At 38.5% G+C, this 25,574-nt stretch overlaps 1 protein-coding gene across 2 annotated transcripts in view; it reads right to left on the bottom strand.

Moving 5' to 3' along the window:
* Positions 1–25,574, bottom strand: part of LOC127841230 (telomerase protein component 1-like) — a 153,018-nt gene that overhangs the window by 57,084 nt on the left and 70,360 nt on the right. For both annotated transcript variants that reach the window (XM_052369888.1, XM_052369889.1), the window contains 10 exons: positions 24,467–24,599; positions 18,223–18,400; positions 17,527–17,639; positions 15,704–15,792; positions 13,733–13,847; positions 11,606–11,711; positions 7,902–8,082; positions 5,255–5,350; positions 2,841–2,965; positions 339–488 (listed from right to left, as the gene is read on the bottom strand). In XM_052369888.1, coding sequence (XP_052225848.1) covers positions 339–488; positions 2,841–2,965; positions 5,255–5,350; positions 7,902–8,082; positions 11,606–11,711; positions 13,733–13,847; positions 15,704–15,792; positions 17,527–17,639; positions 18,223–18,400; positions 24,467–24,599 — 1,286 coding nt within the window. The remainder of the gene's footprint in view (positions 1–338; positions 489–2,840; positions 2,966–5,254; positions 5,351–7,901; positions 8,083–11,605; positions 11,712–13,732; positions 13,848–15,703; positions 15,793–17,526; positions 17,640–18,222; positions 18,401–24,466; positions 24,600–25,574) is intronic.

Genomic DNA, 25,574 nt, shown 5'->3' with positions numbered 1-25,574 from the left:
TGCAATTTAGATTATTTAAGTTAACATTATTTATATTGACACATTAACAATCCATACTTATTAACCTCAGTAACATGAACATAAAGATGCATAAGGAACACAATAAAATTGTTTCCCTATATGGTCTTTGTAATCAAAATAGCAAGAAGTGGTAAACATCCTACCTGCCACACAAGTCTCTCTTGCCCACTTTGAACTCAAATCAGGTCGCCCTGCCCCATGCCCTAAGTCTTACCTGTCCACTTTAAACTCACACATCAGGTCCTCCTGCCCCAAGTCATACCTGCCCACTTTGAACTCGCATATCAGGTTGCCCCGCCCCATGCCTCAAGTCTTACCTGCCCACTTTGAACTCACACATCAGGTCCCCCCGCCCCATGCCCCAGATCTTGAGGGTGCAATCCCAGGAGGCAGTAGCCAAGATGTTACCAAGGACGTCCGACGTGCATGAGTTCACACGTCTCTGGTGACCTTTCGGTGTGAACAATCTGAAAATGGAGAATAGAATATTATGTAGGAGTGCAAGGCATTAAACGCATTCAAAGCATTTTTGTTTAAATAGAATTGTCCATAATCACAAGGAATGGCCCAATGTTTATTTCTTTAATAATACTGTACAATAATCATTATTTGTGGGACATCAATTGTCCTTGACATTGTGGGTTGACTGATCCAAGAATATAACACCAACATGGAAAAATGACCAACATGGGAAAATGACCAACACCGAAAAATGACCAACATGTGAATATGGCCAATGTAAATTCTTTTGCCAAAATCAGAAATCATAAAACAGACTTACTGGAACAACACTTTACCTACATGCATAAACAGGCTTATCAGGAACAACACTTTACCCACATGCATAAACAGGCTTCTCAGGAACAACACTTTACCCACATGCATAAACAGGCTTCTCAGGAACAACACTTTACCCACATGCATAAACAGGCTTATCTGGAAAACACTTAACCCACATGAAAAACAGGCTTTTCTGGAACAACACTTTACCCACATGCAAAATCAGGCTTATCTGGAACAACACTTTACCCACATGAAAAACGGGCTTATCTGGAACAACACTTTACCCACATGCAAAAACAGGCTTATCTGGAACAACACTTTACCCACATGCATAAACAGGCTTATCTGCAACAACACTTTACCCACAAACATAAACAGGCTTATCTGGAACAACACTTTACCCACATGCATAACCAGGCTTATCTGGAACAACACTTTACCCACAGCATAAACAGGCTTTTCTGAAAAAACACTTTACCCACATGCATAAACAGGCTTCTCAGGAACAACACTTTACCCACATGCATACACAGGCTTATCTGGAACAACACTTTACCCACATGCATTAACAGGCATATCATGAACAACACTTTACCCACATGCATAAATTGGCTTCTCAGGAACAACACTTTACCAACATGTACAAACAGGCTTCCCAGGAACAACACTTTACCAACATGCACAAACAGGCTTATCTGGAACAACACTTTACCCACATGCATAAACAGGCTTATCTGGAACAACACTTTACCCACATGCAAAAACAGGCTTCTCAGGAACAACACTATACACACATGCATAAACAGGATTATCTGGAGCAACACTTTACCCACATGCAAAATTAGGATTTTCTGGAACAACACTTTACCCACATGCATAAACAGGCTTATCTGGAACAACACTTTACCCACATACATAAACAGGCTTATCAGGAACAACACTTTACCCACATGCATAAACAGGCTTCTCAGGAACAACACTTTACCCACATCCATAAACAGGCTTATCAGGAAAAACACTTTACCCACATGCATAAACAGGATTTTTTGGAACAACACTTTACCCACACGCATAAACAGGCTTATGTGGAAAAACACTATACCCACATGCATAAACAGGCTTATCAGGAACAACACTTTTACCCACATGCATAAACAGGCTTATCTTGAACAACACTATAACCACATGCATAAACAGGCTTCTCAGGAACAACACTTTACCCACATGCATAAACAGGCTTATCTGGAACAACACTTTACCCCCATGCATAAACAGGCTTATCTGGAACAACACTTTACCCACATGCATAAACAGGCTTCTCAGGAACAACACTTTACCCACATCCATAAACAGGCTTATCAGGAACAACATTTTACCCACACGCATAAACAGGCTTACCTGAAACAACACTTTATCTACATGCATAAACAGGCTTATCTGAAACAACACTTTACCCACATTCATAAACAGGCTTATTAGGAACAACACTTTACCCACATGCATAAACAGCTTATCTGGAACAACACTTTACCCACATGCATAAACAGGCTTATCTGAAACAACACTTTACCCACATACATAAACAGGCTTATTAGGAACAACACTTTACCCACATGCATAAACAGCTTATCTGGAACAACACTTGACCCACATGAATAAACAAGCTTATCTGGAACAACACTTTACCCACATGCAAAAACAGGCTTATCTGGAACAACACTTTACCCACATGCATAAACAGGCTTATCTGGAACAACACTTTACCCACATGCATAAACAGGCTTATCTGGAACAACACTTTACCCACATGCAAAAACAGGCTTATCTGGAACAACACTTAACCCACATACATAAACAGGCTTCTCAGGAACAACACTTTACCCACATGCATAAACAAGCTTATCTGGAACAACACTTTACCCACATGCATAAAGCCTCACAATAATGATGCTCATATTTAATTATTACTATTATTATAAATATCATTTTATTATTATAATTATTGTTATTATTATCCCAGGAGTGCTGTCCCCTACCTATGTCCATCATTGACATCCCACACACTGACAGTGGTATCCATGGAAACACTGCACAGTTTGTTCTTCCCAACAAAACACACGTCAGTGATTGTGTCAGCGTGACCTCGAAAACTGCGCACTTCCTGTTTGCAAAAAATATGTAAGAGATTCAAGCTTCAACATATCACTATGTTTGAAACAAAAATTATAAAAGGGTAAGGTTATAATTCACAATGCTCTATAAAATATCTCCTAATTTTTCACACACATTAATTCATTATATGAGTCTTGTTCTGGAAAAACTGGTATTAATGTTGCATAAAGTGTCATCCCAGATTAAACTGTGAAGTAGGCACATCAGGGACAACACTCTCCCCTTGTTTGGTTATTTTCATTTAAGGGAAGGCTCTTTTTAGCAAATATCCAGATTAGGCAGAAAGTGTTGTCCCTAATTAGCCTGTGGGGACTGCACAGGCTAACTGGGGCGACACTTTATGCACATGCATAAAGCCCTGTTCTCAAGACCGAGGCTCATTTCATGATGTTTCAAATAAAATAGAGGTGGCTAAGGTTATATATTGACAATGCATTGCTCGATTCAGATGCCCGGATATAGCAGAGACCACACTGTGGTGAAGCCCTAGAATCTTCACAAAGCTAGATACCCCAAAATAACAAAAAGCCCCACCATGTTGCGTTATGTTGTAATTTGAAGCAAGTTGTAACAACCCTTTTATAGGAATGTTATAGTATGCTAAGTGCTTTAAGGGGCATAACTCAAGCATTTTTTACATAACAGGAGTAAGAAGTACTGGTTTTTGAAATTTTCCAAATAGCATAGTAATGTCATGGTTTTTACGGATGAAAATCTTCATTGACATTATTTGAACAACTTTAACAAATGTAAAGCTATTAAATTGCCAAAGATTATCAGCCTTTCTGTGTTATTCATCTGGTAAAGGGGCATCAATGGTTTGCTTGCTCTAGATCAACCCTTAAATCAAACATTTTTTGGTGGCCATGTTTTCTGTAAAAGTAAATTTGTAAAAGACATGTTTGCTTTAACCTTGTTCAACTAGTTTTTTGCTGTTGATGGACCTTGTGCTATCAATTGCAATTTACAATATGTCCTATAAAATACAGTACATTTGTTATTATTGGTGGGACATAAATTTTCATTGATTTTGTGGGTTGACCGATCAATCAAAGTAAGGTAGCCGTGGCGTAGTGAATATAATGTCCGCTTGGGGACTGGGCGGTCACAGGTTCAATCCCTAATGTGGGGCGGGGTTCTTTAGATTTCTCCCAAAGACACATAGTACAGACTGGTTCTACCAAGGAAACAGACTTGAGAGCTTTTAAAAGCCACAGGCTTTTACTTCGAGATAAAATAAATAAGTTTACACTAATAAATTTAAGAAATTTAAGAAATAATTATGCCCAATATTTTTTTTTTTAAGACCAAATTACCGTAGGCATGTCAGACATTATTATCCAATATCATCCATTTACATATCTTGTGTGTTTTAGGCAATCCAGATTAATCCAGATACCATACAAAGGGTTGTACATTACACTGTGTACTTAGCTGACATTTGACAATTCCTGTAAAATTCTTATGTAGCAAAGCTGTATTTATGGCGCACCAAAAGGGTTGAAACTTTAACTTCTGTTGCAGCAGGAAGAAAATGCTGCTCGAGCAGCAAATCAGGCATCTAGATGCTGCTCAGGAGCAGCAAATCAGGCATCTAGATGCTGCTCAGGAGCAGCAAATCAGGCATCTAGATGCTGCTCAGGAGCAGCAAATCAGGCATCTAGATGCTGCTCAGGAGCAGCTTTTTTTCTGCTGCAGCAGAAAAATCCTGCTCGTGGGCATTTATTTTTAGATTATGGCATCAGCCAATGAGATTCATATTACACATAAGCATGAATCATGTAACGTTGGAGCAATTGATCAACCAAATTTGAATGTTCCTACATGACTTATAGATTTTAAAGCTTAATTATTATTTTATGAACAACTACAAAAAAGGATTAGAATTTAATAATAATTGATTAAAACACAGATTGTAAGTTTGTTGCAGTTTTTCTAAAGTTATTGTCAGGTCTATTTCGTTTCCGTAGAGGTAGCTTATGTCATTCGTTTGTAAGCTCAAATTTGATTGGCTGACTGGTTCAATGGCTTATTCTTAAAATAAATGCTGGTCGAGCAGGAATTTTCTGCTGCAGCAGAAAAAATGCTGCTCGGGCAGGAGTTTTGTTGGTCGAGCAGCATCTCTAGACATTGCTCGAGCAGCATTTTTTTCTGCTGCAGCAGAAGTTAAAGTTTCGACCCCCTTTGGTGCGCCATATGTATTAACTTTGTTAAGGTAGAAAAATTCTTTACAATTTACATAACAATAATAATGATTGTTTCATTTGAGATCTCTGACCTTGCCGGTGTTGATGTCATACAGGTGAATGAGGCAGTCAAATCCTCCACATGCAAAGAGCTGGTTGTCCGGTGAAACCGCTACACAGGTCATTGCCTAGGAAAGAACATAGCAGTGTTCTCAGTTCACTTGTTCAATGTTAATATCTAAGACATTTCACTGTAAAGAACAGTTGAATAAAAATTAAACATTTGATAATAACATAATAACAATTATGGATATGAGCGTACACTGGGACAAATGGGCTTAATGCAAGTGTGTCAAGTGTATCCCAGATTAGCATGAGCAAATTGCAACACTTTTCGCTTTTATGGAATTTTGTATTCAAAGGAAGTATCACCTAAACAACAAGGGCTGTTTGTAAAACATGCATGCCCCCCATATGGGCTGTCCGTTGTACTGGCAGCCATTGTGTGAATACGACTTTTGTCACTGTGACCTTGACCTTTGACCTAGTGACCTGAAAATCAATAGGGGTCATCTGCAAGTCAGGATCAATGTACCTATGAAGTGTCATGTTCCTAGGCAAAAGCGTTCTTGAGTTATCATCCGAAAATCATTTTACTATTTCGGGTCACCTTGACCTTTGACCTAGTGACCTGAACATCAATAGGGGTCATCTGCGAGTCATGATCAATCTACCTATAAAGTTTCATGATCCTAGGCATATGCGTTCTTGAATTATCATCCGAAAATCATTTTACTATTTCGGGTCACTGTGACCTTGACCTTTGACCTAGTGACCTCAAAATCAATAGGGGTCATCTGCAAGTCATGATCAATCTACCCATGAAGTTTCATGATCCTAGGCGTATGCGTTCTTGAGTTATCATCCGGAAACCATTTTACTATTTCGGGTCACCGTGACCTTGACCTTTGTCCTAGTGACCTCAAAATCAATTTGGGTCATCTGTGAGTCATGATCAATCTACACATGAAGTTTCATGATCCTAGGCGTATGTGTTCTTGAGTTATCATCCAGAAACCATTTTACTTTTTCGGGTCACAGTGACCTTGACCTTTGACCTAGTGACCTCAAAATCAATAGGGGTCATCTGCAAGTGATGATCAATGTACCTATGAAGTTTCATGATCCTAGGCTCAAGCGTTCTTGAGTAATCGTCTGACAACCACCTGGTGGACGGACCGACCTACCGACCGACCTACCGACCGACCGACATGAGCAAAGCAATATACCCCCTCTTCTTCGAAGGGGGACATAAATATCTAACAAACTACAACATTCAACATAATAGCCAACTATTATGTTTATGTGTTTGTCTCAAGATTAAAAGCATGATAAATCTTATCCAAGGAAAGAAAATTCAACAGTTAAGTACTTTATATATTTCAAAGTGAATAATCATGTAACATATTATTGCAATATTCCACTACCTTTCAAACATCACACATATTTTTATAAAAGAAAGGTTAGTTAAAGTCTACCATAATGTTTTGCTACTCATGTAGAATTAAATGTTACATAAAACAAGGGCTGTTTGTAAAACATGCATGCCCCCCATATGGGCTGTCCGTTGTAGTGGCAGCCATTGTGTGATACGTTTTTTGTCACTGTGACCTTGACCTTTGACCTAGTGACCTGAAAATCAATAGGGGTCATCTGTGAGTCACGCTCAATGTACCTATGAAGTGTCATGATCCTAGGCAAAAGCGTTCTTGAGTTATCATCCGAAAATCATTTTACTATTTCGGGTCACCGTGACCTTTACCTTTGACCTTGTGACCTCAAAATCAATAGGGGTCTTCTGCGAGTCATGATCAATCTACCTGTGAAGTTTCATGATCTTAGGTATATGCGTTCTTGAGTTATCACCCGAAAACCATTTTACTATTTTGGGTCACCGTGACCTTGACCTTTGACCTAGTGACCTCAAAATCAATAGGGGTCATCTGCGAGTCATGATCAATCTACCCATGAAGTTTCATGATCCTAGGCGTATGCATGGTTGAGTTATCATCCTGAAACCATTTTACTATTTCGGGTCACCACGACCTTGACCTTTGACCTAGTGACCTCAAAATCAATAGGGGTCATCTGCGAGTCATGATCAATCTACCCATGAAGTTTCATGATCCTAGGCGTATGCGTTCTTGAGTTATCATTCAAAAACCATTTTACTATTTCGGGTCACCGTGACCTTGACCTTTGACCTAAAAATCAATAGGGTTCATCTGCGAGTCATGATCAATGTACCTATGAAGTTTTATGATCCTAGGTCCAAGCGTTCTTGAGTTATCGTCTGACAACCACCTGGTGGACGGACAGACCGACAGACCGACAGACCGACCGACCGACATGAGCAAAGCAATATACCCCCTCTTCTTCGAAGGGGGGCATAAAAATCCAGTCTAGGCGAAAAGTGTGGTCCCTGATTAGCCTGTGCGGACTTTGCAGGCTAAACTGGGACCACACTTTATGCAAATGCATGAAGCCCTGTTTTCCCAGAACATGCCTCAAATGATTAATTTCTGTTAATCTCAATCATAAATATTTGCAAGTGCAATATCTTATCATAAAATTATGTTAACGCTAAGCAAGCAATATCTAAGTGTGTTAATTGGATAATATTGCAGACTATAAACATATGACACTATTTTTGAAGAGGTTTCAATGAACTCATCTAACCTGTGGCAGATTGGGAATAATGAGGTAGCAAGGGTCTTCCATCGCTGGCTTACTGGTCCACTGAACAAGGGATTTGATCTCATGCGACACATCCGCTGAGTCCATGAGCGCGCGGACTTCTGTTAGGACTGCGGAGTCATCAATCTCGTTGAAGGCTTGCTGCCAGGTCAGAGCCGGGTAACTGTAGAGGACATGATACAGTGAGGGAAGGTTAACTTGAGACAACATTTTGTTAGATACTGTACAAATGTTTCGTTTATGTTAGTGGGCATGAAATTTAGTTGTTTGCTTTTTTACGCCTTTTTTGTGGACACGTATATTCGTGAAAACATGATTTTGAAGAAACAAGAGAAACTTTTCAATGAGGTTGTGTTTAATGTGTGGATTGCTCAACAAATTATTCATCATCAAATTAACATCCCACAAATAATAATGATATTACAGTTTTCGTAGAATATTGAATTCAACCCAAAGTGATCATTAGTGTTTGTATTTGTGCAAGCAGCGCAGCCACTAGTGCACATTAGCATTAGATATGGTAATGATTATATCCAAAATCATAATGCTACAGATATCAATAATATATAGTTATTTTGTTAAAGCTTTTTGTTAATGTTTTAAGAATGTGGACCATAGCCAACTGTCGTTCCAGAGTGTAATTTAAAACATGTATCATACACATTGCTGCAGGCCAGGAGGAAAATCATTGATTTCATTTGTATGTTAATTATAATTGTACAAATCATGATTCATTTCACAAGTATTTTGACAAGATGGACAAAGGCCCTTGAAACAGAACTATTCTCAGCAACATTTGTTATCTTTCCAATTATTTTTTTCTCGTCTCAGATATCATTAGAGCAATTCTGAGCAAGTTTCACTATATTGTGATTATGATACTTGTATAAAGAATGTGACTTTAAGAGGCTTCACAAACTCCACTACAGCAATATCGTAAGGTAAACTACCCCAACCCCTAGAGGCACTGTTTTTTACGGAACAAAACCATTTTCAAGCTTAGCAGAGATATGTTAAGAACAAAATTTAATGTTTTCAGCAAACTTTCATGATGATTTTGCAAAAAACGTGGTTTCTAGTGTCCACATGCATTTTCTTTAACTTGACCTAGTGATATTGCTTTCGACCGCATGTGACCCAGATTTAAAGTATGTAAAGATATCTTTATGAAAATCTTTGACCAAGAAAATACAATAAAACATTTGAAACCCTACAAAATATGGGACAATTCAAAGGCTTGCAGACTTTCATGAACAGAGCTCAGGTCCATAAGTAATGGCAGCATCATACCATATTCTGCTGACAGCTCTCTATATATGAGCCTTGCTCAGGGAAAACGGGGCTTAATGCATGTGCGTTTAGTGTTGTCCTTGATTAGCCTGTGAAAACGGGGCTTAATGCATGTGCCTTTAGTGTTGTCCTTGATTAGCCTGTGAAAACGGGGCTTAATGCATGTGCGTTTAGTGTTGTCCTTGATTAGCCTGTGAAAACGGGGCTTAATGCATGTGCCTTTAGTGTTGTCCTTGATTAGCCTGTGAAAACGGGGCTTAATGCATGTGCGTTTAGTGTTGTCCTTGATTAGCCTGTGAAAATGGGGCTTAATGCATGTGCGTTTAGTGTTGTCCTTGATTAGCCTGTGAAAACGGGGCTTAATGCATGTGTGTTAAGTGTTGTCCTTGATTAGCCTGTGAAAACGGGGCTTAATGCATGTGTGTTTAGTGTTGTCCTTGATTAGCCTGTGCACAGGCTAGCTTAATGCATGTGTGTTTAGTGTTGTCCTTGATTATCTTGTGAAAACGGGGCTTAATGCATGTGCGTTAAGTGTTGTCCTTGATTAGCCTGTGCACAGGCTAGCTTAATGCATGTGTGTTTAGTGTTGTCCTTGATTAGCCTGTGCACAGGCTAGCTTAATGCATGTGCGTTAAGTGTTGTCCTTGATTAGCCTGTGCACAGGCTAGCTTAATGCATGTGTGTTTAGTGTTGTCCTTGATTAGCCTGTGAAAACGGGGCTTAATGCATGTGCGTTTAGTGTTGTCCTTGATTAGCCTGTGAAAACGGGGCTTAATGCATGTGTGTTTAGTGTTGTCCTTGATTAGCCTGTGCACAGGCTAGCTTGATGCATGTGTGTTTAGTGTTGTCCTTGATTAGCCTGTGAAAACGGGGCTTAATGCATGTGCGTTTAGTGTTGTCCTTGATTAGCCTGTGCACAGGCTAGCTTAAGGCATGTGTGTTTAGTGTTGTCCTTGATTAGCCTGTGAAAACGGGGCTTAATGCATGTGTGTTTAGTGTTGTCCTTGATTAGCCTGTGCACAGGCTAGCTTAATGCATGTGTGTTTAGTGTTGTCCTTGATTAGCCTGTGAAAACGGGGCTTAATGCATGTGCGTTTAGTGTTGTCCTTGATTAGCCTGTGCACAGGCTAGCTTAATGCATGTGCGTTTAGTGTTGTCCTTGATTAGCCTGTGCACAGGCTAGCTTAATGCATGTGCGTTTAGTGTTGTCCTTGATTAGCCTGTGCACAGGCTTATAAGAGACGACACTTTCTGCTTTCATGGTATAAAAGAAGTTTCTTTTATAACAGAAATTTCTTCTAAGCAAAAATCCAGTTAAGGTGAAAGTGCTGTCTTGATGAGCCTGTGTTAACTTTACCATCTAATCTTGGATGACACTTAACCAACATGCATTAAGCCCTATTTTCCCAAAGCCCTGCTCATACATTTTACGGACGAGTCTCTAGGTATACTTAGACAATAACACATGGATAAGCAGGGCCAGACGTCTATATACGGCCTGCTGCCAACAAAACGGGCCTTTGGCCAGTGGGCAATTATGCAGCTAGGGCTAAATATAGAAGTCCAGCACAGCTCTGCCATGTGTTATCATTTATATTACATATCATCCTATTTTGCTCCTTCACTTAACTCTATTTCCAAACCAGCTTTGTGTAATTTATATTCACTGAATTGATAATTGTGAATTGTGACGTACTTTTTTTGACAAAACACATCAGTTTAAGCTAGACTCTCTGGATTTGAAGGACAACAATGCTGATGTGGTGGTTTATTTTACAATAATATATTTTTTAAAGAATCAAATGAATACAAAACGCATTTCAGAATGTGTGCTTGTCATGCATTATTAGAAATTTCAAAACGAATAAAATAAATCGCTCTGACTGGTCATTGGATTTTGTAAATCGTTGGTCAGATAGAAAGTATTCGATACAAACGTTTCCAGCAAAGAGTGTTGTTTAAAATAATTTTTCATGAATAGATGAAAAAAAGGAAGTGCATATTGTTGTTATTTTATTTTTTTAAGCATTGGATTAAAGTTGTCATTGAAGCGTTTATTAAATTTGGTATTTTGATGACTTGTGTTAAATCTCAGAGTGTCATAAATCTAATCTACAGTACGGTTTCAGTTGCAATCAATAGTTTAATTATTCAAATTTTGTGCTACCTTTTATCATCATTATTTTAAATTTGATCCAATTCCTTTCTGATATGAAAAATCGGCCAGGCTAGTAATGATATGTAATAGAATTTTATAATTGACTGGTCATGACATTCAATATTATAATTGAGATCTTTAATTTTCATTACAACAAAGACTAATTATCTTAAATCTGTAACAATTTTAAACTATGGACAACAACAGACTGTTTATGAAGCATGTTGCCACTACATACCTAGAGAGCACATGCAGATTGCGAGCAATGAAGGACTTGTAATCACGGACCCGAGGCTTCTCCAGAAACTTGGCCTGCTCACGTTCCATTGTCTTCATGTTGATCTCTGAAACATCGTGTACAAGCAATGTATACAAATCACAACTCAACAATAAGATGAACAAGCAATGTAAATATTCCAATTTTAAAGTTACACAAGTCAACCGTAAGATCTGACATCAAAGATTAGTTCATTTTCTGACATCACATATTGGTTCATGTTCTGACCTCAAATATTGGTTCAGGTTTCGATATCAGATATTGGTTCATGTTCTGACATCACAAATTGGTTCATGTTCTGACATCAAATATTGGTTCATGTTTCGATATCGGATATTGGTTCATGTTCTGACATCACATATTGGTTTATGTTCTGACACCACATATTGGTTCATGTTCTGACATCAAATATTGGTTCAGGTTTTGATATCAGATATTGGTCCATGTTCTGACATCACAAATTGGTTCATGTTTCGATATCAGATATTGGTTCATGTTCTGACATCACATATTGGTTCATGTTCTGACATCACATATTGGTTCATGTTCTGACGTCACATATTGGTTCATGTTCTGACATCACATATTGGTTCATGTTCTGACATCACATATTGGTTCATGTTCTGACACCACATATTGGCTCATTTTCTCAAATCACATATTGGTTGAATCGTCATGTTCTGACATAAATTTAAGTTCATGATCTGACATCAAGGATTAGCTAATTTTCTGACATCACATAGTAGTTCATGATCTGACATCACATAAAACAGTAGTTCATTTTCTTACATCACATATTAGTTCAATCTGGCTAACTTACCTACAAACAAGTCTTCAATTAGTAGCCAGTCCCAACATAGATTTGTTGTACACAACTTACCTACAGCTGGTAGTCTTCAATTAGAATGGTTGCCAGTACCAACATACACTTGTTGTACACAACTTACCGGTACCTACAGACTGGTATTCTTGAATTAGACTAGACGCTAGTCTCAACATACATTTGTTGTACACAACTTACCTACAGACCCGTAGTCTTGAATTAGACTAGAAGCTAGTCTCAACATACACTTGTTGTACACAACTTACCTACAGACTGGTAGTCTTGAATTAGACTTGACGCTAGTCTCAACATACACTTCTTGTACACAACTTACCTACAGACTGGTAGTCTTCAGTTAGACTGGTAGCCAGTCCCAACATTCACTTCTTGTACACAACTTACCTACAGCTGGTAGTCTTCAATTAGACTAGTAGCCAGTCCCAACATACACTTGTTGTACACAACTAACCTACAGCTGGTAGTCTTCAATTAGACTAGTAACCAGTCTCAACATACACTTGTTGTTCACAACTTACCTACAGCTGGTAGTCTTCAATTAGACTAGTAGCCAGTCTCAACATACACTTCTTGTACACAACTTACCTACAGACTGGTAGTCTTCAATTAGACTAGTAGCCAGTCCCAACATACACTTCTTGTACACAACTTACCTACAGCTGGTAGTCTTCAATTAGACTAGTAGCCAGTCTCAACATACACTTGTTGTACACAACTTACCTACAGACTGGTAGTCTTCACTTAGACTATTAGCCAGTCCCAACATTCACTTCTTGTACACAACTTACCTACAGACTGGTAGTCTTCACTTAGACTAGTAGCCAGTCCCAACATACAATTCTTGTACACAACTTACCTACAGACTGGTAGTCTTCAATTAGACTAGTAGCCAGTCTCAACATACACTTGTTGTACACAACTTACCTGCAGACTGGTAGTCTTCACTTAGACTAGTAGCCAGTCCCAACATACACTTCTTGTACACAACTTACCTACAGCTGGTAATCTTCAATTAGACTAGTAGCCAGTCCCAACATACACTTCTTGTGCACTCCTTACCTACAGACTGGTATTCTTGAATTAGACTAGACGCTAGTCTCAACATACACTTGTTGTACACAATTTACCTACAGACGACTAGTAGCCAGTCCCAACATACACTTATTGTACACAACTTACCTACAGACTGGTAGTCTTCAATTAGACTGGTAGTCAGTCCCAACATACACTTGGTGTACACAACTTACCTACAGACTGGTAGTCTTCAATTAGACTAGTAGCCAGTCCCAACATACACTTGTTGTGCACAAACTGTAGGTTACACACCACCTCCTCCAATTCTAAGTAACAACCACCTTTTGCCTGAATATAGGAAAAAACACAATACAAAATAAAATTAAAGACATTTACATAATGCACTTCAAATACACTCATTGTTTTAGAACGGTTATTGGTGCATTTTAACTCATATGGAGATAATCCACCCTATTTTTCAAAATGAGGGGGGGGGGGGGGGTTGCCCTCTACTTTTGGATTTCTAAAATAGACACTGTATGTGCACTTACCGTAATTCCACGAATATAATACGCCATCATGTATAATACGCATCCCCGAGTTTGGTCAAAATTTATCGGTAAAAATTGAAAATCCGAGTAAAATACGCACTTAAAAAATCAGTGTACGAAATCGGCCATTTCTGAAAAAAATTGTCAATATACTTTTGTGTTGTGAAAATAGCAAATCAATTTGGTTATGTCAACTATCTGTTTCACAGTAATACCCTGGTATATTGATAGGGATGTGTTATAGTGCTGTTGTCATGACAGTTGCATAATAAATATCTCTGTCTATTGTTTATATTACCATTGATTGTTACCAATAACACACGGGCCCCTTGCTGACATCCGGGTCAAGCAGTCATAATTGCAAAAGAAAGAAGCAGAGAAGCTGTTTTTTGTTTTCACATTTAATTCAATTTGACAATATTCAGGACGATAATAATTATAATAATAATAAAGAAATAAGAAGACAAAATGGTTACTTCCGTTTTTATAGTTGTCTAGATGAATTACTTTTCCGAAGTGTTACAAACTCGATACTTTAATTAAACTTAAAATACAATTAAACCGCTCGTGTTTTTCATGATCTCTTTAATTAAAATACGCTGCTGTCATTAAGGCTAGTTTGGGAGTAAAAAACAAATTAATTAATTATCACCTTTCAATTTAATTTGGCAAGCGGCAGAAAGGTGTAATAAACTTTATTAGCATCATAAAACTAATTATTTAATTACCACTCTTTACTTCAGATATGGTAAATATGCGGTAAAAAGATAAATAGTGGTCAGCTAAGAAATATTTATTTATGGGTATTGTCAGTTGTTTTTTTCATTTGCTAATCTCTTTATACGACTTAGCGTCCAGTCGCTATTTTGTAGGCAGACGACGATATTAACTGTGTATTCAAAGTAAATGTATACAGTGTCTGCGCATGAATGACCCAATATTATCCGATAGCTCCTCCCGTTCTCACGTTTCATTCGACAACGTCATTTCATGTGTAAGCGAGCTCAATGTTGATTGGCCAGCTACCATGCGCACTTCAATCACATTAAGGTCAAGCGATGTCTCATAATCGGGTACAGACCGGGTTTCGTTTGTTCGAATTGCGAACACTTTCATTAAAACAAAGAGACTAATATAGAAAACCAGTCCGATATAAATGGCGGATGTTTTCAATGAAATTTAACTAGATTTTCGCAAATAAGATTATTATTGAGCCAAATTCTCAATATTTTCGCAAATGGCTCAAATGGGGAACTACAGAGCGAGCCCTGTTGCACCCCTTTGATGTAATCATGTAGTTCAAAATGGCTGCCGCGAAGCGAATAACAACGATTAAGTTGAAAATTTGCACAGGAAAAAAAATTGTTCTGCTCTAAACTCGTATATTATACGCACCACCTACTTGAAGGAAAAATCGGCAGGTAAAATTTTGCGTATTATATTCGTGGATAAACTGTATTTACAAAACCCTTCGAGGTAAGAGTACAATCAAGAAGTGCCTGTTAATGGATAAGTAAAAGCAGGGCTTTATTGGTGTTCCATATAAATTACCCCCCCCCCCCCCCCATTTATTAATACACCACTAAAGTGAAGACAGAAAGTTAACTTTTCATGCTACAAATAAGAAAACTACTGGCTACAACACCAACTCACCAGATGGTAAGTGAGTTCTTTAAAGGCTCGCCTGGACTTTCCTACCCAGGTTCTGTTACGAGTTGGGTCTGCTTGTGTGTAGAAATAGCCTGGAAATTTGAACATTGTTCCTTTTTCCAGTTAAATAACCTAAACAGTCTAGGTCATGCAATTTTAAAAATAAAATCTCAGCAAATTCATCTTCTTTTTAAATGTCTTTGCTTTCCATTTTTTCTATATATAAATGAAATCTATATGTTTAATAATTGCAATATCAAATTAAATTGGTAATTTACTTTTATTCTACACTAAGAACCATTTGGTCTTTACATCATCACTAAATCATTACAAGAAATAATAGTATTAATTAAATGTAATTCAATCTCATCTGCGCAATATAATACACACAAACTGTATACAGAGGATATGAGTGTAGTATCAAGTGTCTACCTTTCTAATTATGATATTCAGAGAGTTGTGACACTAAAACAAACACATTTTCTTTTCATCATATGCCATTGAGTATTTTTACATTAAAATAGTAGTCATGCTCAGTAAGTAATAAAAAAGTATTTTTTGCCGATGACTTTCTATATATGAGACATGCTATGTGAAAATGGGTTTTATGTCATATGTGGCCAGCATTGCTCATAAGCTATCCAATCTGCTACTAAGTCACGCAAGGTTTCGTGTCTCCAAGTAACTCATTTTAATCCACTACCGTTAAAATGCACATAGTTTAGAATAACCTCAGCATTCGCGTCAGAGTGATGACGTATTCAAAGCTTACACAGTTGTACGTGTTCAAATGTACATGTAGTTAAAATACTTCGTCAGGAATAAATACTCTTAAGTTCCGTGATGAGTTGACAAATATTCTGTGAAGTCGCAATAACGGAAATATGTTCATGTAAAAGTGTTTTCTTTACTAATTGTTCGGATTAATTCACAACATGGATTAGCTATTTACACTTATCGGGAGCAAGCTGATGTTAATGCTTCTCCCCAAGAAAAATCAAGACTGACTCGAAAATCAACAAAACATTCGAAGTGTGGCCGAAATGAGGCCGAAAACTGGCAGAAAATTGGCCGCAGCCATAAATCGGCTACCAGCTAAAAAACGGCCACGGACCGGCCCAAAATCGGCCATGGATACAAAATGGCGGATAATCGAACGCTTACATCGTCACATATTTACACAAACATGGATTCCTTAAATAACTGAGGGTAAAGACTAGATACTACACTTAATACACAAATAACATACAAATGGGGGCTTGATGAATAATGCGAGTTCAATTCGCGGATATTGACATCAACTACTGAGTTATAACAAATGTAAACAGAAGGGAGAGAATTCTCGTTTATGAAATAAATCGTTAAGACTGGAATCGGATTAAAGTGTTACTGTGCATATTTTAAGAGAAACTTGGACCAAGATGACAAGCAGCAATGCCCGTGTGCTTGTAAGTTATTGTCTGTTAGTTTTCTTGGTCCAATACAACAATGGAAAAACATCACATGGTCACAGAGGTAGGGTACTTCAATATATCACTACTCGGCATACAAAAATTCCTTTATTTCCAGCATAAACGAACCATTTACAAGTCAGATTTGCATTTCAACACTTTTGTAGTTTAAAACATAAAATTACATTAAAGAATGTTCTTTTCTAGATTTAAGTTGTAAATGTTTCATTTCCAACCCTAAGATACTGATAAGCAGAAACAGCATAAACCAGAACAGACTGCAAGTTACTCATAGGCTGTTCTGGTTTTGCAGTGGTTGGGTAAAGCTATTATCACATTGCTTCTGAGTGGGAAAAGGTTACCAGCACACAGTACCTGCTAAAAGCCTGTGCAGGAATAGTTCAGTTTCCACAGCAACAGCTCCCTTCAAGTACCGGTTCCTGACTGCATTCATTATGTCAGCATGAGCCAATGATAGGGTACCAGACCTGCAGCATTTAAAGGCATGGACATATTTGTTCTCTTTTTTTTTTTCTTAGTCAGACTCGTCAACTGAAATGTAAATATTCTTAGTGAATTGCATAATGGCTGACATGTTGTTCACATCCCAAGCATACATCTTATTAAAATGGTAAATGCCTCTGACAATCGTACATACATATGCCAGAAGTTTTCTTTTGATTAATTTATTTTAAATTAAGTTCCATTCTTTATCCCTTCAAAACTTTGTTTCACCCTGATATCTCATATTTATATCAGATCTCCGATTGAGATGAGAACCCTGCATATCCTAGATTTACTCCTGTCACGTTCTGGGAAAAACTTGGCTTAATGCATGTGTGTAAAGTGTTGTCCCAGATTAGCCTGTACAGTCAGCACAGGCTAATAAGGGACAAATACTTTTCGCCTTTATGGAATATTTTGTTTAAAGAAGGTCTATTCTAATAAAAAATCCAATGTAGGCGGAAAGTGTCATCCTTGATTAGCCTGTGTGGACTTCACAGGCTAATCGGGGACGACACTTCAAACACATGCATTAAGCACAATTTACCCAGAATGTGGATCACTCACTCTTCCTGTCCAGAGTTGAGAAATCCCTGCAGAGCCCTCTGCAGAAACGCTAGACGGACGGACGGCAGACGGTTGCCTGGTCCAGGCTCTATATTGACAATGTCCATCACCTTAGGCCTCTCGTTGCCAAGCGACACTTGCAGAGTCATCAGGTCGTGAAGCTCTCCTATGGTAAGGCCTGCAAAAGGAGCAAAGAAACTATGCAGCTCATATTGGTAACATAACTGAGCCGCATTCTGGGATAAACACTCTCGGCTTTAATAGTTCTTTTTTTCATTTATCAAAAAAATGAAGAGCATGTGTGTTCTTAGCAAAAATCCTATCTAGACAGAAAGTGTTGTCTCTGAAAAGCATGAGGGGACTGCACAGGCTAGTATGGAATAGCATGAGGGAACTGCACAGGCTAGTATGGAATAGCATGAGGGGTCTGCACAGGCTAGTATGGAATAGCATGAGGGGACTGCACAGGCTAGTATGGAATAGCATGAGGGGACTGCACAGGCTAGTATGGAATAGCATGAGGGGTCTGCACAGGCTAGTATGGAACCGTCTCTGAATAGCATGAGGGGACTGCACAGGCTAGTATGGAATAGCATGAGGGAACTGCACAGGCTAGTATGGAATAGCATGAGGGGACTGCACAGGCTAGTATGGAATAGCATGAGGGAACTGCACAGGCTAGTATGGAATAGCATGAGGGAACTGCACAGGCTAGTAGTGAATAGCATGAGGGAACTGCACAGGCTAGTATGGAATAGCATGAGGGGTCTGCACAAGCTAGTATGGAATAGCATGAGGGGACTGCACAGGCTAGTATGGAATAGCATGAGGGGACTGCACAGGCTAGTATGGAATAGCATGAGGGAACTGCACAGGCTAGTATGGAATAGCATGAGGGATCTGCACAAGCTAGTATGGAATAGCATGAGGGGACTGCACAGGCTAGTATGGAATAGCATGAGGGGACTGCACAAGCTAGTATGGAATAGCATGAGGGGACTGCACAGGCTAGTATGGAATAGCATGAGGGGACTGCACAGGCTAGTATGGAATAGCATGAGGGAACTGCACAGGCTAGTATGGAATAGCATGAGGGGACTGCACAGGCTAGTATGGAATAGCATGAGGGGACTGCTCAGGCTAGTATGGAACCGTCTCTGAATAGCATGTGGGGACTGCACAGGCTTGTATGGAACCGTCTCTGAATAGCATGTGGGGACTGCACAGGCTAGTATGGAACCGTCTCTGAATAGCATGAGGGGACTGCACAGGCTTGTATGGAACCGTCTCTGAATAGCATGAGGGGACTGCACAGGCTAGTATGGAACCGTCTCTGAATAGCATGAGGGGACTGCACAGGCTAGTATGGAACCGTCTCTGAATAGCATGAGGGGACTGCACAGGCTAGTATGGAACCGTCTCTGAATAGCATGAGGGGACTGCACAGGCTAGTATGGAACCGTCTCTGAATAGCATGAGGGGACTGCACAGGCTAGTATGGAACCGTCTCTGAATAGCATGAGGGGACTGCACAGGCTAGTATGGAACCATCTCTGAATAGCATGAGGGGACTGCACAGGCTAGTATGGAACCGTCTCTGAATAGCATGAGGGGACTGCACAGGCTAGTATGGAACCGTCTCTGAATAGCATGAGGGGACTGCACAGGCTAGTATGGAATAGCATGAGGGGACTGCACAGGCTAGTATGGAACCACATTTTATGTACATGCATTATAGCCTGTTTTCCCACAGAGAGGCAAAATTATAAAATATTTAAAAATATTTAATAACAAAGATTTTACATTAAAGTCCTTCTTTGTGCCTTGGTGTTAATTGAAGAGTGAAGATGTGGCTCAAATAATTCTTCCAATGAAATATACAGGCAATTACAAAACCACAAAACACGAAACTGTCAGAAAGATTTTAAAAATATTTGCATCAGAAATGAAGATATGAACCCTAATTGAAACAGTCCAGAAATGTTAGATTGGGATTCCAAAATCTGGCACAGACAGCAAATAAACATATGCCATAATAAACCATGCAAGATTTTAATATTAGCCTTATATTTACTTATTTGTCTTAGTCTACAGAGAACAATGTCTGAGCTGAAACACTACATATTAGCAATATAACAAAAGGTCTATAATTTAAAAACATAATACTATAAACACAAGAAATACAAGAGGGCCATGATGGCCCTGTATCGCTCCACTGTTTTTTCTTTGCGAAAAAAACGTGTAATGCGCATGGGTTGAAATGTACTCAAGCATGTGACTTTCTCTTTCTATCCCTCGTCCCACTGGGCGCATAAAGTTGGAAGGGTGAGCAGTGTTAACTAAACAGACAAAAAAGCCCGGGAATTGTTGCACAGGTCCTTTGCTTATAACGTAGGTACATTTATCTCTCCAAAAGATATTGTCGTTCTTTCTATTTCACATATTTTTAGATGCTGAAGATCAAATCTACGCATTTGATTTGAAACAGATTCACAAGACCCATAGGAATCAAAATGCCTTAACCCTTTACCAAACAACACATTTTGGACTTTCCCAATTTGAAAGAGGTTGCAGACGTCAATTGAATTAAAATGGAATATGAAGGAAATGATCAGGTAGGGTAGAAATAATTGTGATAAAAGGAGAAATTGCTCATCAACCCACACATCCCTAAGACCAACAGGCCTGAGAAAATTATGATAATCTAAAGATTATTTCTTTATATTTATAAATGTATTTAATTAAGTAATACATTTGACTTCTAAGATCAATTCATAACTTGTATTAAGAAAATTATAAAATGGTCAGAAATATATATGGATTGTTGAGCAATTGACAATCATTTCAACAATTCATGATCAGTCACTATTCACAAATGGAACAATGAATCATTAGTTATTAAAAAGCAGCATATACGATAGTTAAGAACATTGCACTTCATTAATTTCAACACCTTCTCTTGGATACAAAGTTTGAGTTTACCGTGCAGTATCATATATTGACTTTCCTTGAAATAATTATGTTCATGGAAGTTGTGTTTTTAAAATCAATAATATATTATTAAACTGGTTTTAACACTACAAAAAAGACATGAAATTAACATGTCATCCAAAAAATTTCATCCGGATATATGGTCACTTTTGACATATTTAAATAAAACCCGACTTTTTTCAGTTTATAAGAAAAACATTCATAACACATGTTCTTACTTCAATGCCTTTGTAAGCAGTCACCATCTGACCTAAAATGGCACTAAATAACAGGGTTTTATCTCATGTTTACAAGATGTTGATGTTGTTGTTGGTCACAGCCAAACGGCCGCAGTAATCTCCACTGGTAAACGTCATATGTTCAGTTTTGTGACCCCCGGGGCCGGGTCAAATTTGAGCCCAGGGGAATAATTTGAACAAATTTGGTAGAGGACTATTAGATATCACTACATACCAAATTTAGTAGCCCTAGGCTCTATAATTAAGAACAAGAAGATTTTTAAAGTTTTCACAAAATAGGCCTTATTTAAGCATATGTTCATTTTTGTGACCCCTGGGGCAAGGTCAAATTTGTTCCTAGGGGCATAATTTGAACAAACTAAGTAGAGAACTATTAGATGTCACTACCTACCGAATTTGGTAGAAATAGGCCCAATGGTTATGGACAAGATTTTTATAGTTTGCACAAAATGGGCCCAATATAAGCATATGTTCAATTTTGTGACCCCTGGGGAATGGTCAAATTTGATCCCAGGGGCTTAATTTGAACAAACTTGGTAGAGGACTATAAGATGTCATTACATACCAAATTTGGTAGCCCTATGCCATACAGTTATGGACAAGAAGATTTTTAAAGTTTGCACAAAATAGGCCTTATATAAGCAAATTTTCGATTTTTTGACCCCCCAGGGCAGTGTCAATTTGACCCCAGGGGCATAATTTGAACAAACTTGGTAGAGGACTATTAGATGTCACTATTTACCAAATTTGGTAGCCCTAGGCCCAATGGTTATGGACTGGTTATGGACGAGAAGATTTTTAAAGTTTTCACAAAATAGGCCTTATAAAAGCAAATTTTCAATTTTTTGACCCCCAGGGGCAGGGTCAAATTTGACCCCAGGGGCATAATTTGAACAAACTTGGTAGAGGACTATAAGATGTCACTACATACCAAATTTGGAAGCCCTTGGCCCAATGGTTATGGATAAGAAGATTTTTAAAGTTTACACAAAATAGGCCTTATATAAGCAAATGTTCAATTTTTTTACCTCCCGGGGCAGGGTCAAATTAGACCCCAGGGGCATAATTTGAACAAACTTGATAGAGGACAATAAGATGTCACTACATACAAAATTTGGTAGCCCTAGGCCCAATGGTTATGGACAAGCAGATTTTTAAAGTTTGCACAAAATAGGCCTTATATAAGCAAATTTTCAATTTTTTACCCCCCTGGGGCAGGGTCAAATTTAACCCCAGGGGCATAATTTGAACAAACTTGGTAGAGGACTATAAGATGTCACTACAAAGCAAATTTGGTAGCCCTAGGCCCAATGGTTATGGAAAAGAAGATTTTTAAAGTTTGCACAAAATAGGCCTTATATAAGCAAATTTTCAATTTTTTAACCCCCCGGGGCAGGGTCAAATTTGACACCAGGGGTATAATTTGAACAAACTTGGTAGAGGACTATAAGATGTCACTACATACCAAATTTGGTAGCCCTAGGCCTAATGGTTATGGACAAGAAGATTTTTAAAGCTTGCACAAAATAGGCCTTATATAAGCAAATTTTCAATTTTTTAACCCCCTGGGGCAAGGTCAAATTTGACCCCAGGGGCATAATTTGAACAAACTTGGTAGAGGACAATAAGATGTCACTACATACCAAATTTTGTAGCCCTATGCCATACGGTTATGGACAAGAAGATTTTTAAAGTTTGCACAAATAGGCCTTAAATAAGCAAATTTTCAATGTTTTGACCCGCCGGGGCAGGGTAAAATTTAACCCCAGGGGCATAATTTGAACAAACTTGGTAGAGGACTAAAAGATGTCACTACATAGCAAATTTGGTAGCCCTAGGCCCAATGGTTACGGACAAGAAGATTTTTAAAGTTTGCACAAAATAGGCCTTATATAAGCAAATTTTCAATTTTTTGACCCCCTGGGGCAGGATCAAAATTGACCCCAGGGGCATAATTTGAACAAACTTGGTAGAGGACTATAAGATGTCAATACATACCAAATTTGGTAGCCCTAGGCCTAATGGTTATGGACAAGAAGATTTATAAAGTTTGCACAAAATAGGCCTTATATAAGCAAATTTTCAATTTTTTGACCCCCCGCGGCAGGGTCAAATTTGACCCCAGGGGCATAATTTGAACAAATTTGAAAGAGGTTCACCACAGGAACATTCCTGAGAAATTTCATCAGATTTGGACGAGTAGTTTAGGACAAGAAGATGTTTAAAGAAAAAGTTAACGCACGCACGGACGCACACACGACGGACACAGGACCATGACATAAGCCCCGCTGGCCTTTGGCCAGTGGAGCTAATAAAATGAAACAAGAGCTGTCTCCATAGAATGGCATATGCCCCGAAAAACGCTTTGATAGAAGTTATGAGCATTTTTCGAAACCTAAACGCAGATTTCGAAACATAAACGCGGACCCTAAGTTCAAGGTCAAGGGGTCAAAATTAGTGTGCTATGGAAAGGCCTTGTCCATATACACATGTATACCAAATATGAAGGTTACATCTGAAGCGCCATAGAAGTTATGAGCATTTTTCGAAACCTAAAAGCAAAGTGTGACGGACAGACAGACGGACGGACGGACAGACAGATGGACAGTGCGATCACTATATGCCCTCCTTCAGGGGCATAATAACATATCCCTTCAATTGTAAAATATTTGCACCAGGAAAAACATTAATTATTACTTTTGCACTCAAATCTCGAACCCTAAAACTCAACAGCATATTTGTTATGCTACTGTTTATTATCCATAAATAAAACAATATTTTTCAACTTTTCTTTAGTCATCAGTGTTATTTCACTTGTCGGAATATAACATACGAGTCGCTTTAAGCAAAAATGGGTCTAATGCCATAGCTAGTCAGCACAATTGCGTAGTCTGGTCTGGAGCTACGCTGTCCCCTACGCTAGTAGGACAACGAATACTTGCCTTACATTAAAGCAGACAGAGTAGCTCCTGACCCAACTGTGCAACAAGTTCCTTTAAATGATGCTTTCTTACCATCTCTAGCAATAACTAGCAATGACAAAGAGGTGGCCACAAGCTCCCTGCCAATATCGGTCTCTATCCGTGACATCACTTCCTGTAGCAACAACGGAACCGTCTGTGGCAATGACTTCAGCTTGGCTGTCATCTACAACACAAAGTAAGGGTTATACTGCCAGTACAGTGAATTATTTTTATCAGGAAAGGGAAAAAATGATTATTTTCTTGAGCGCTTGCATTAATGAAAATGTGCATATTTTCTCAATTCACTGAGAAAATAATTCACTACATTACCTCGAAACCAAACACATTTGGTTTCATTCAAAGCTTATAATTATGCTTTTGATATTTGATGTTTTTTAAGACATTTTATGCAAGTACTATTTGTGTATTTTGGTTAAGAAACCAAAATGTAAACGCCATGTTGGATTACAAATAATGCACCATATGTTTCAAATAATAATTATTATTTGTAGAGCATTGCTATTTGCCCTACCAATTAGTAAATAGACAAAAAGACCATTGATCTGTATGACAGAGGTCAGTGTTTACTACAGAGAAACAGAGATGTCACACTATGGAAATACAGACAAGATGGAGACATTGAAATATGCTCCTTAAAATGTAAACCTGTCGAAGATGTAAAATGGAAGAGTGTTTTGAACAGAATAAATTATACCTTATCAAAGAGTCCATAGAATCTGAGTTCCTCACAGGCCAGACTAAGGTACAGTGGGGCATTGGCTTCCTATAAATGATACCTTATCAAAGAGTCCATAGACTCTGAGTTCCTCACGGGCCAGACTCAGGTACAGTGGGGCATTGGCTTCCTATAAATGATACTTTATCAAAGAGTCCATAGACTCTGAGTTCCTCACAGGCCAGACTCAGGTACAGTGGGGCATTGGCTTCCTTAAAATGATACCTTATCAAAGAGTCCATAGACTCTGAGTTCCTCACAGGCCAGACTCAGGTACAGTGGGGCATTGGCTTCCTATAAATGATACCTTATCAAAGAGTCCATAGACTCTGAGTTCCTCACAGGCCAGACTCAGGTACAGTGGGGCATTGGCTTCTTATAAATGATACCTTATCAAAGAGTCCATAGACTCTGAGTTCCTCA

Source organism: Dreissena polymorpha, chromosome 8 (genome assembly GCF_020536995.1).
Source record: "Dreissena polymorpha isolate Duluth1 chromosome 8, UMN_Dpol_1.0, whole genome shotgun sequence".
Taxonomy (NCBI): Eukaryota; Metazoa; Mollusca; class Bivalvia; order Myida; family Dreissenidae; genus Dreissena; species Dreissena polymorpha.
This window is presented reverse-complemented; position numbering and strand designations above follow the sequence as displayed.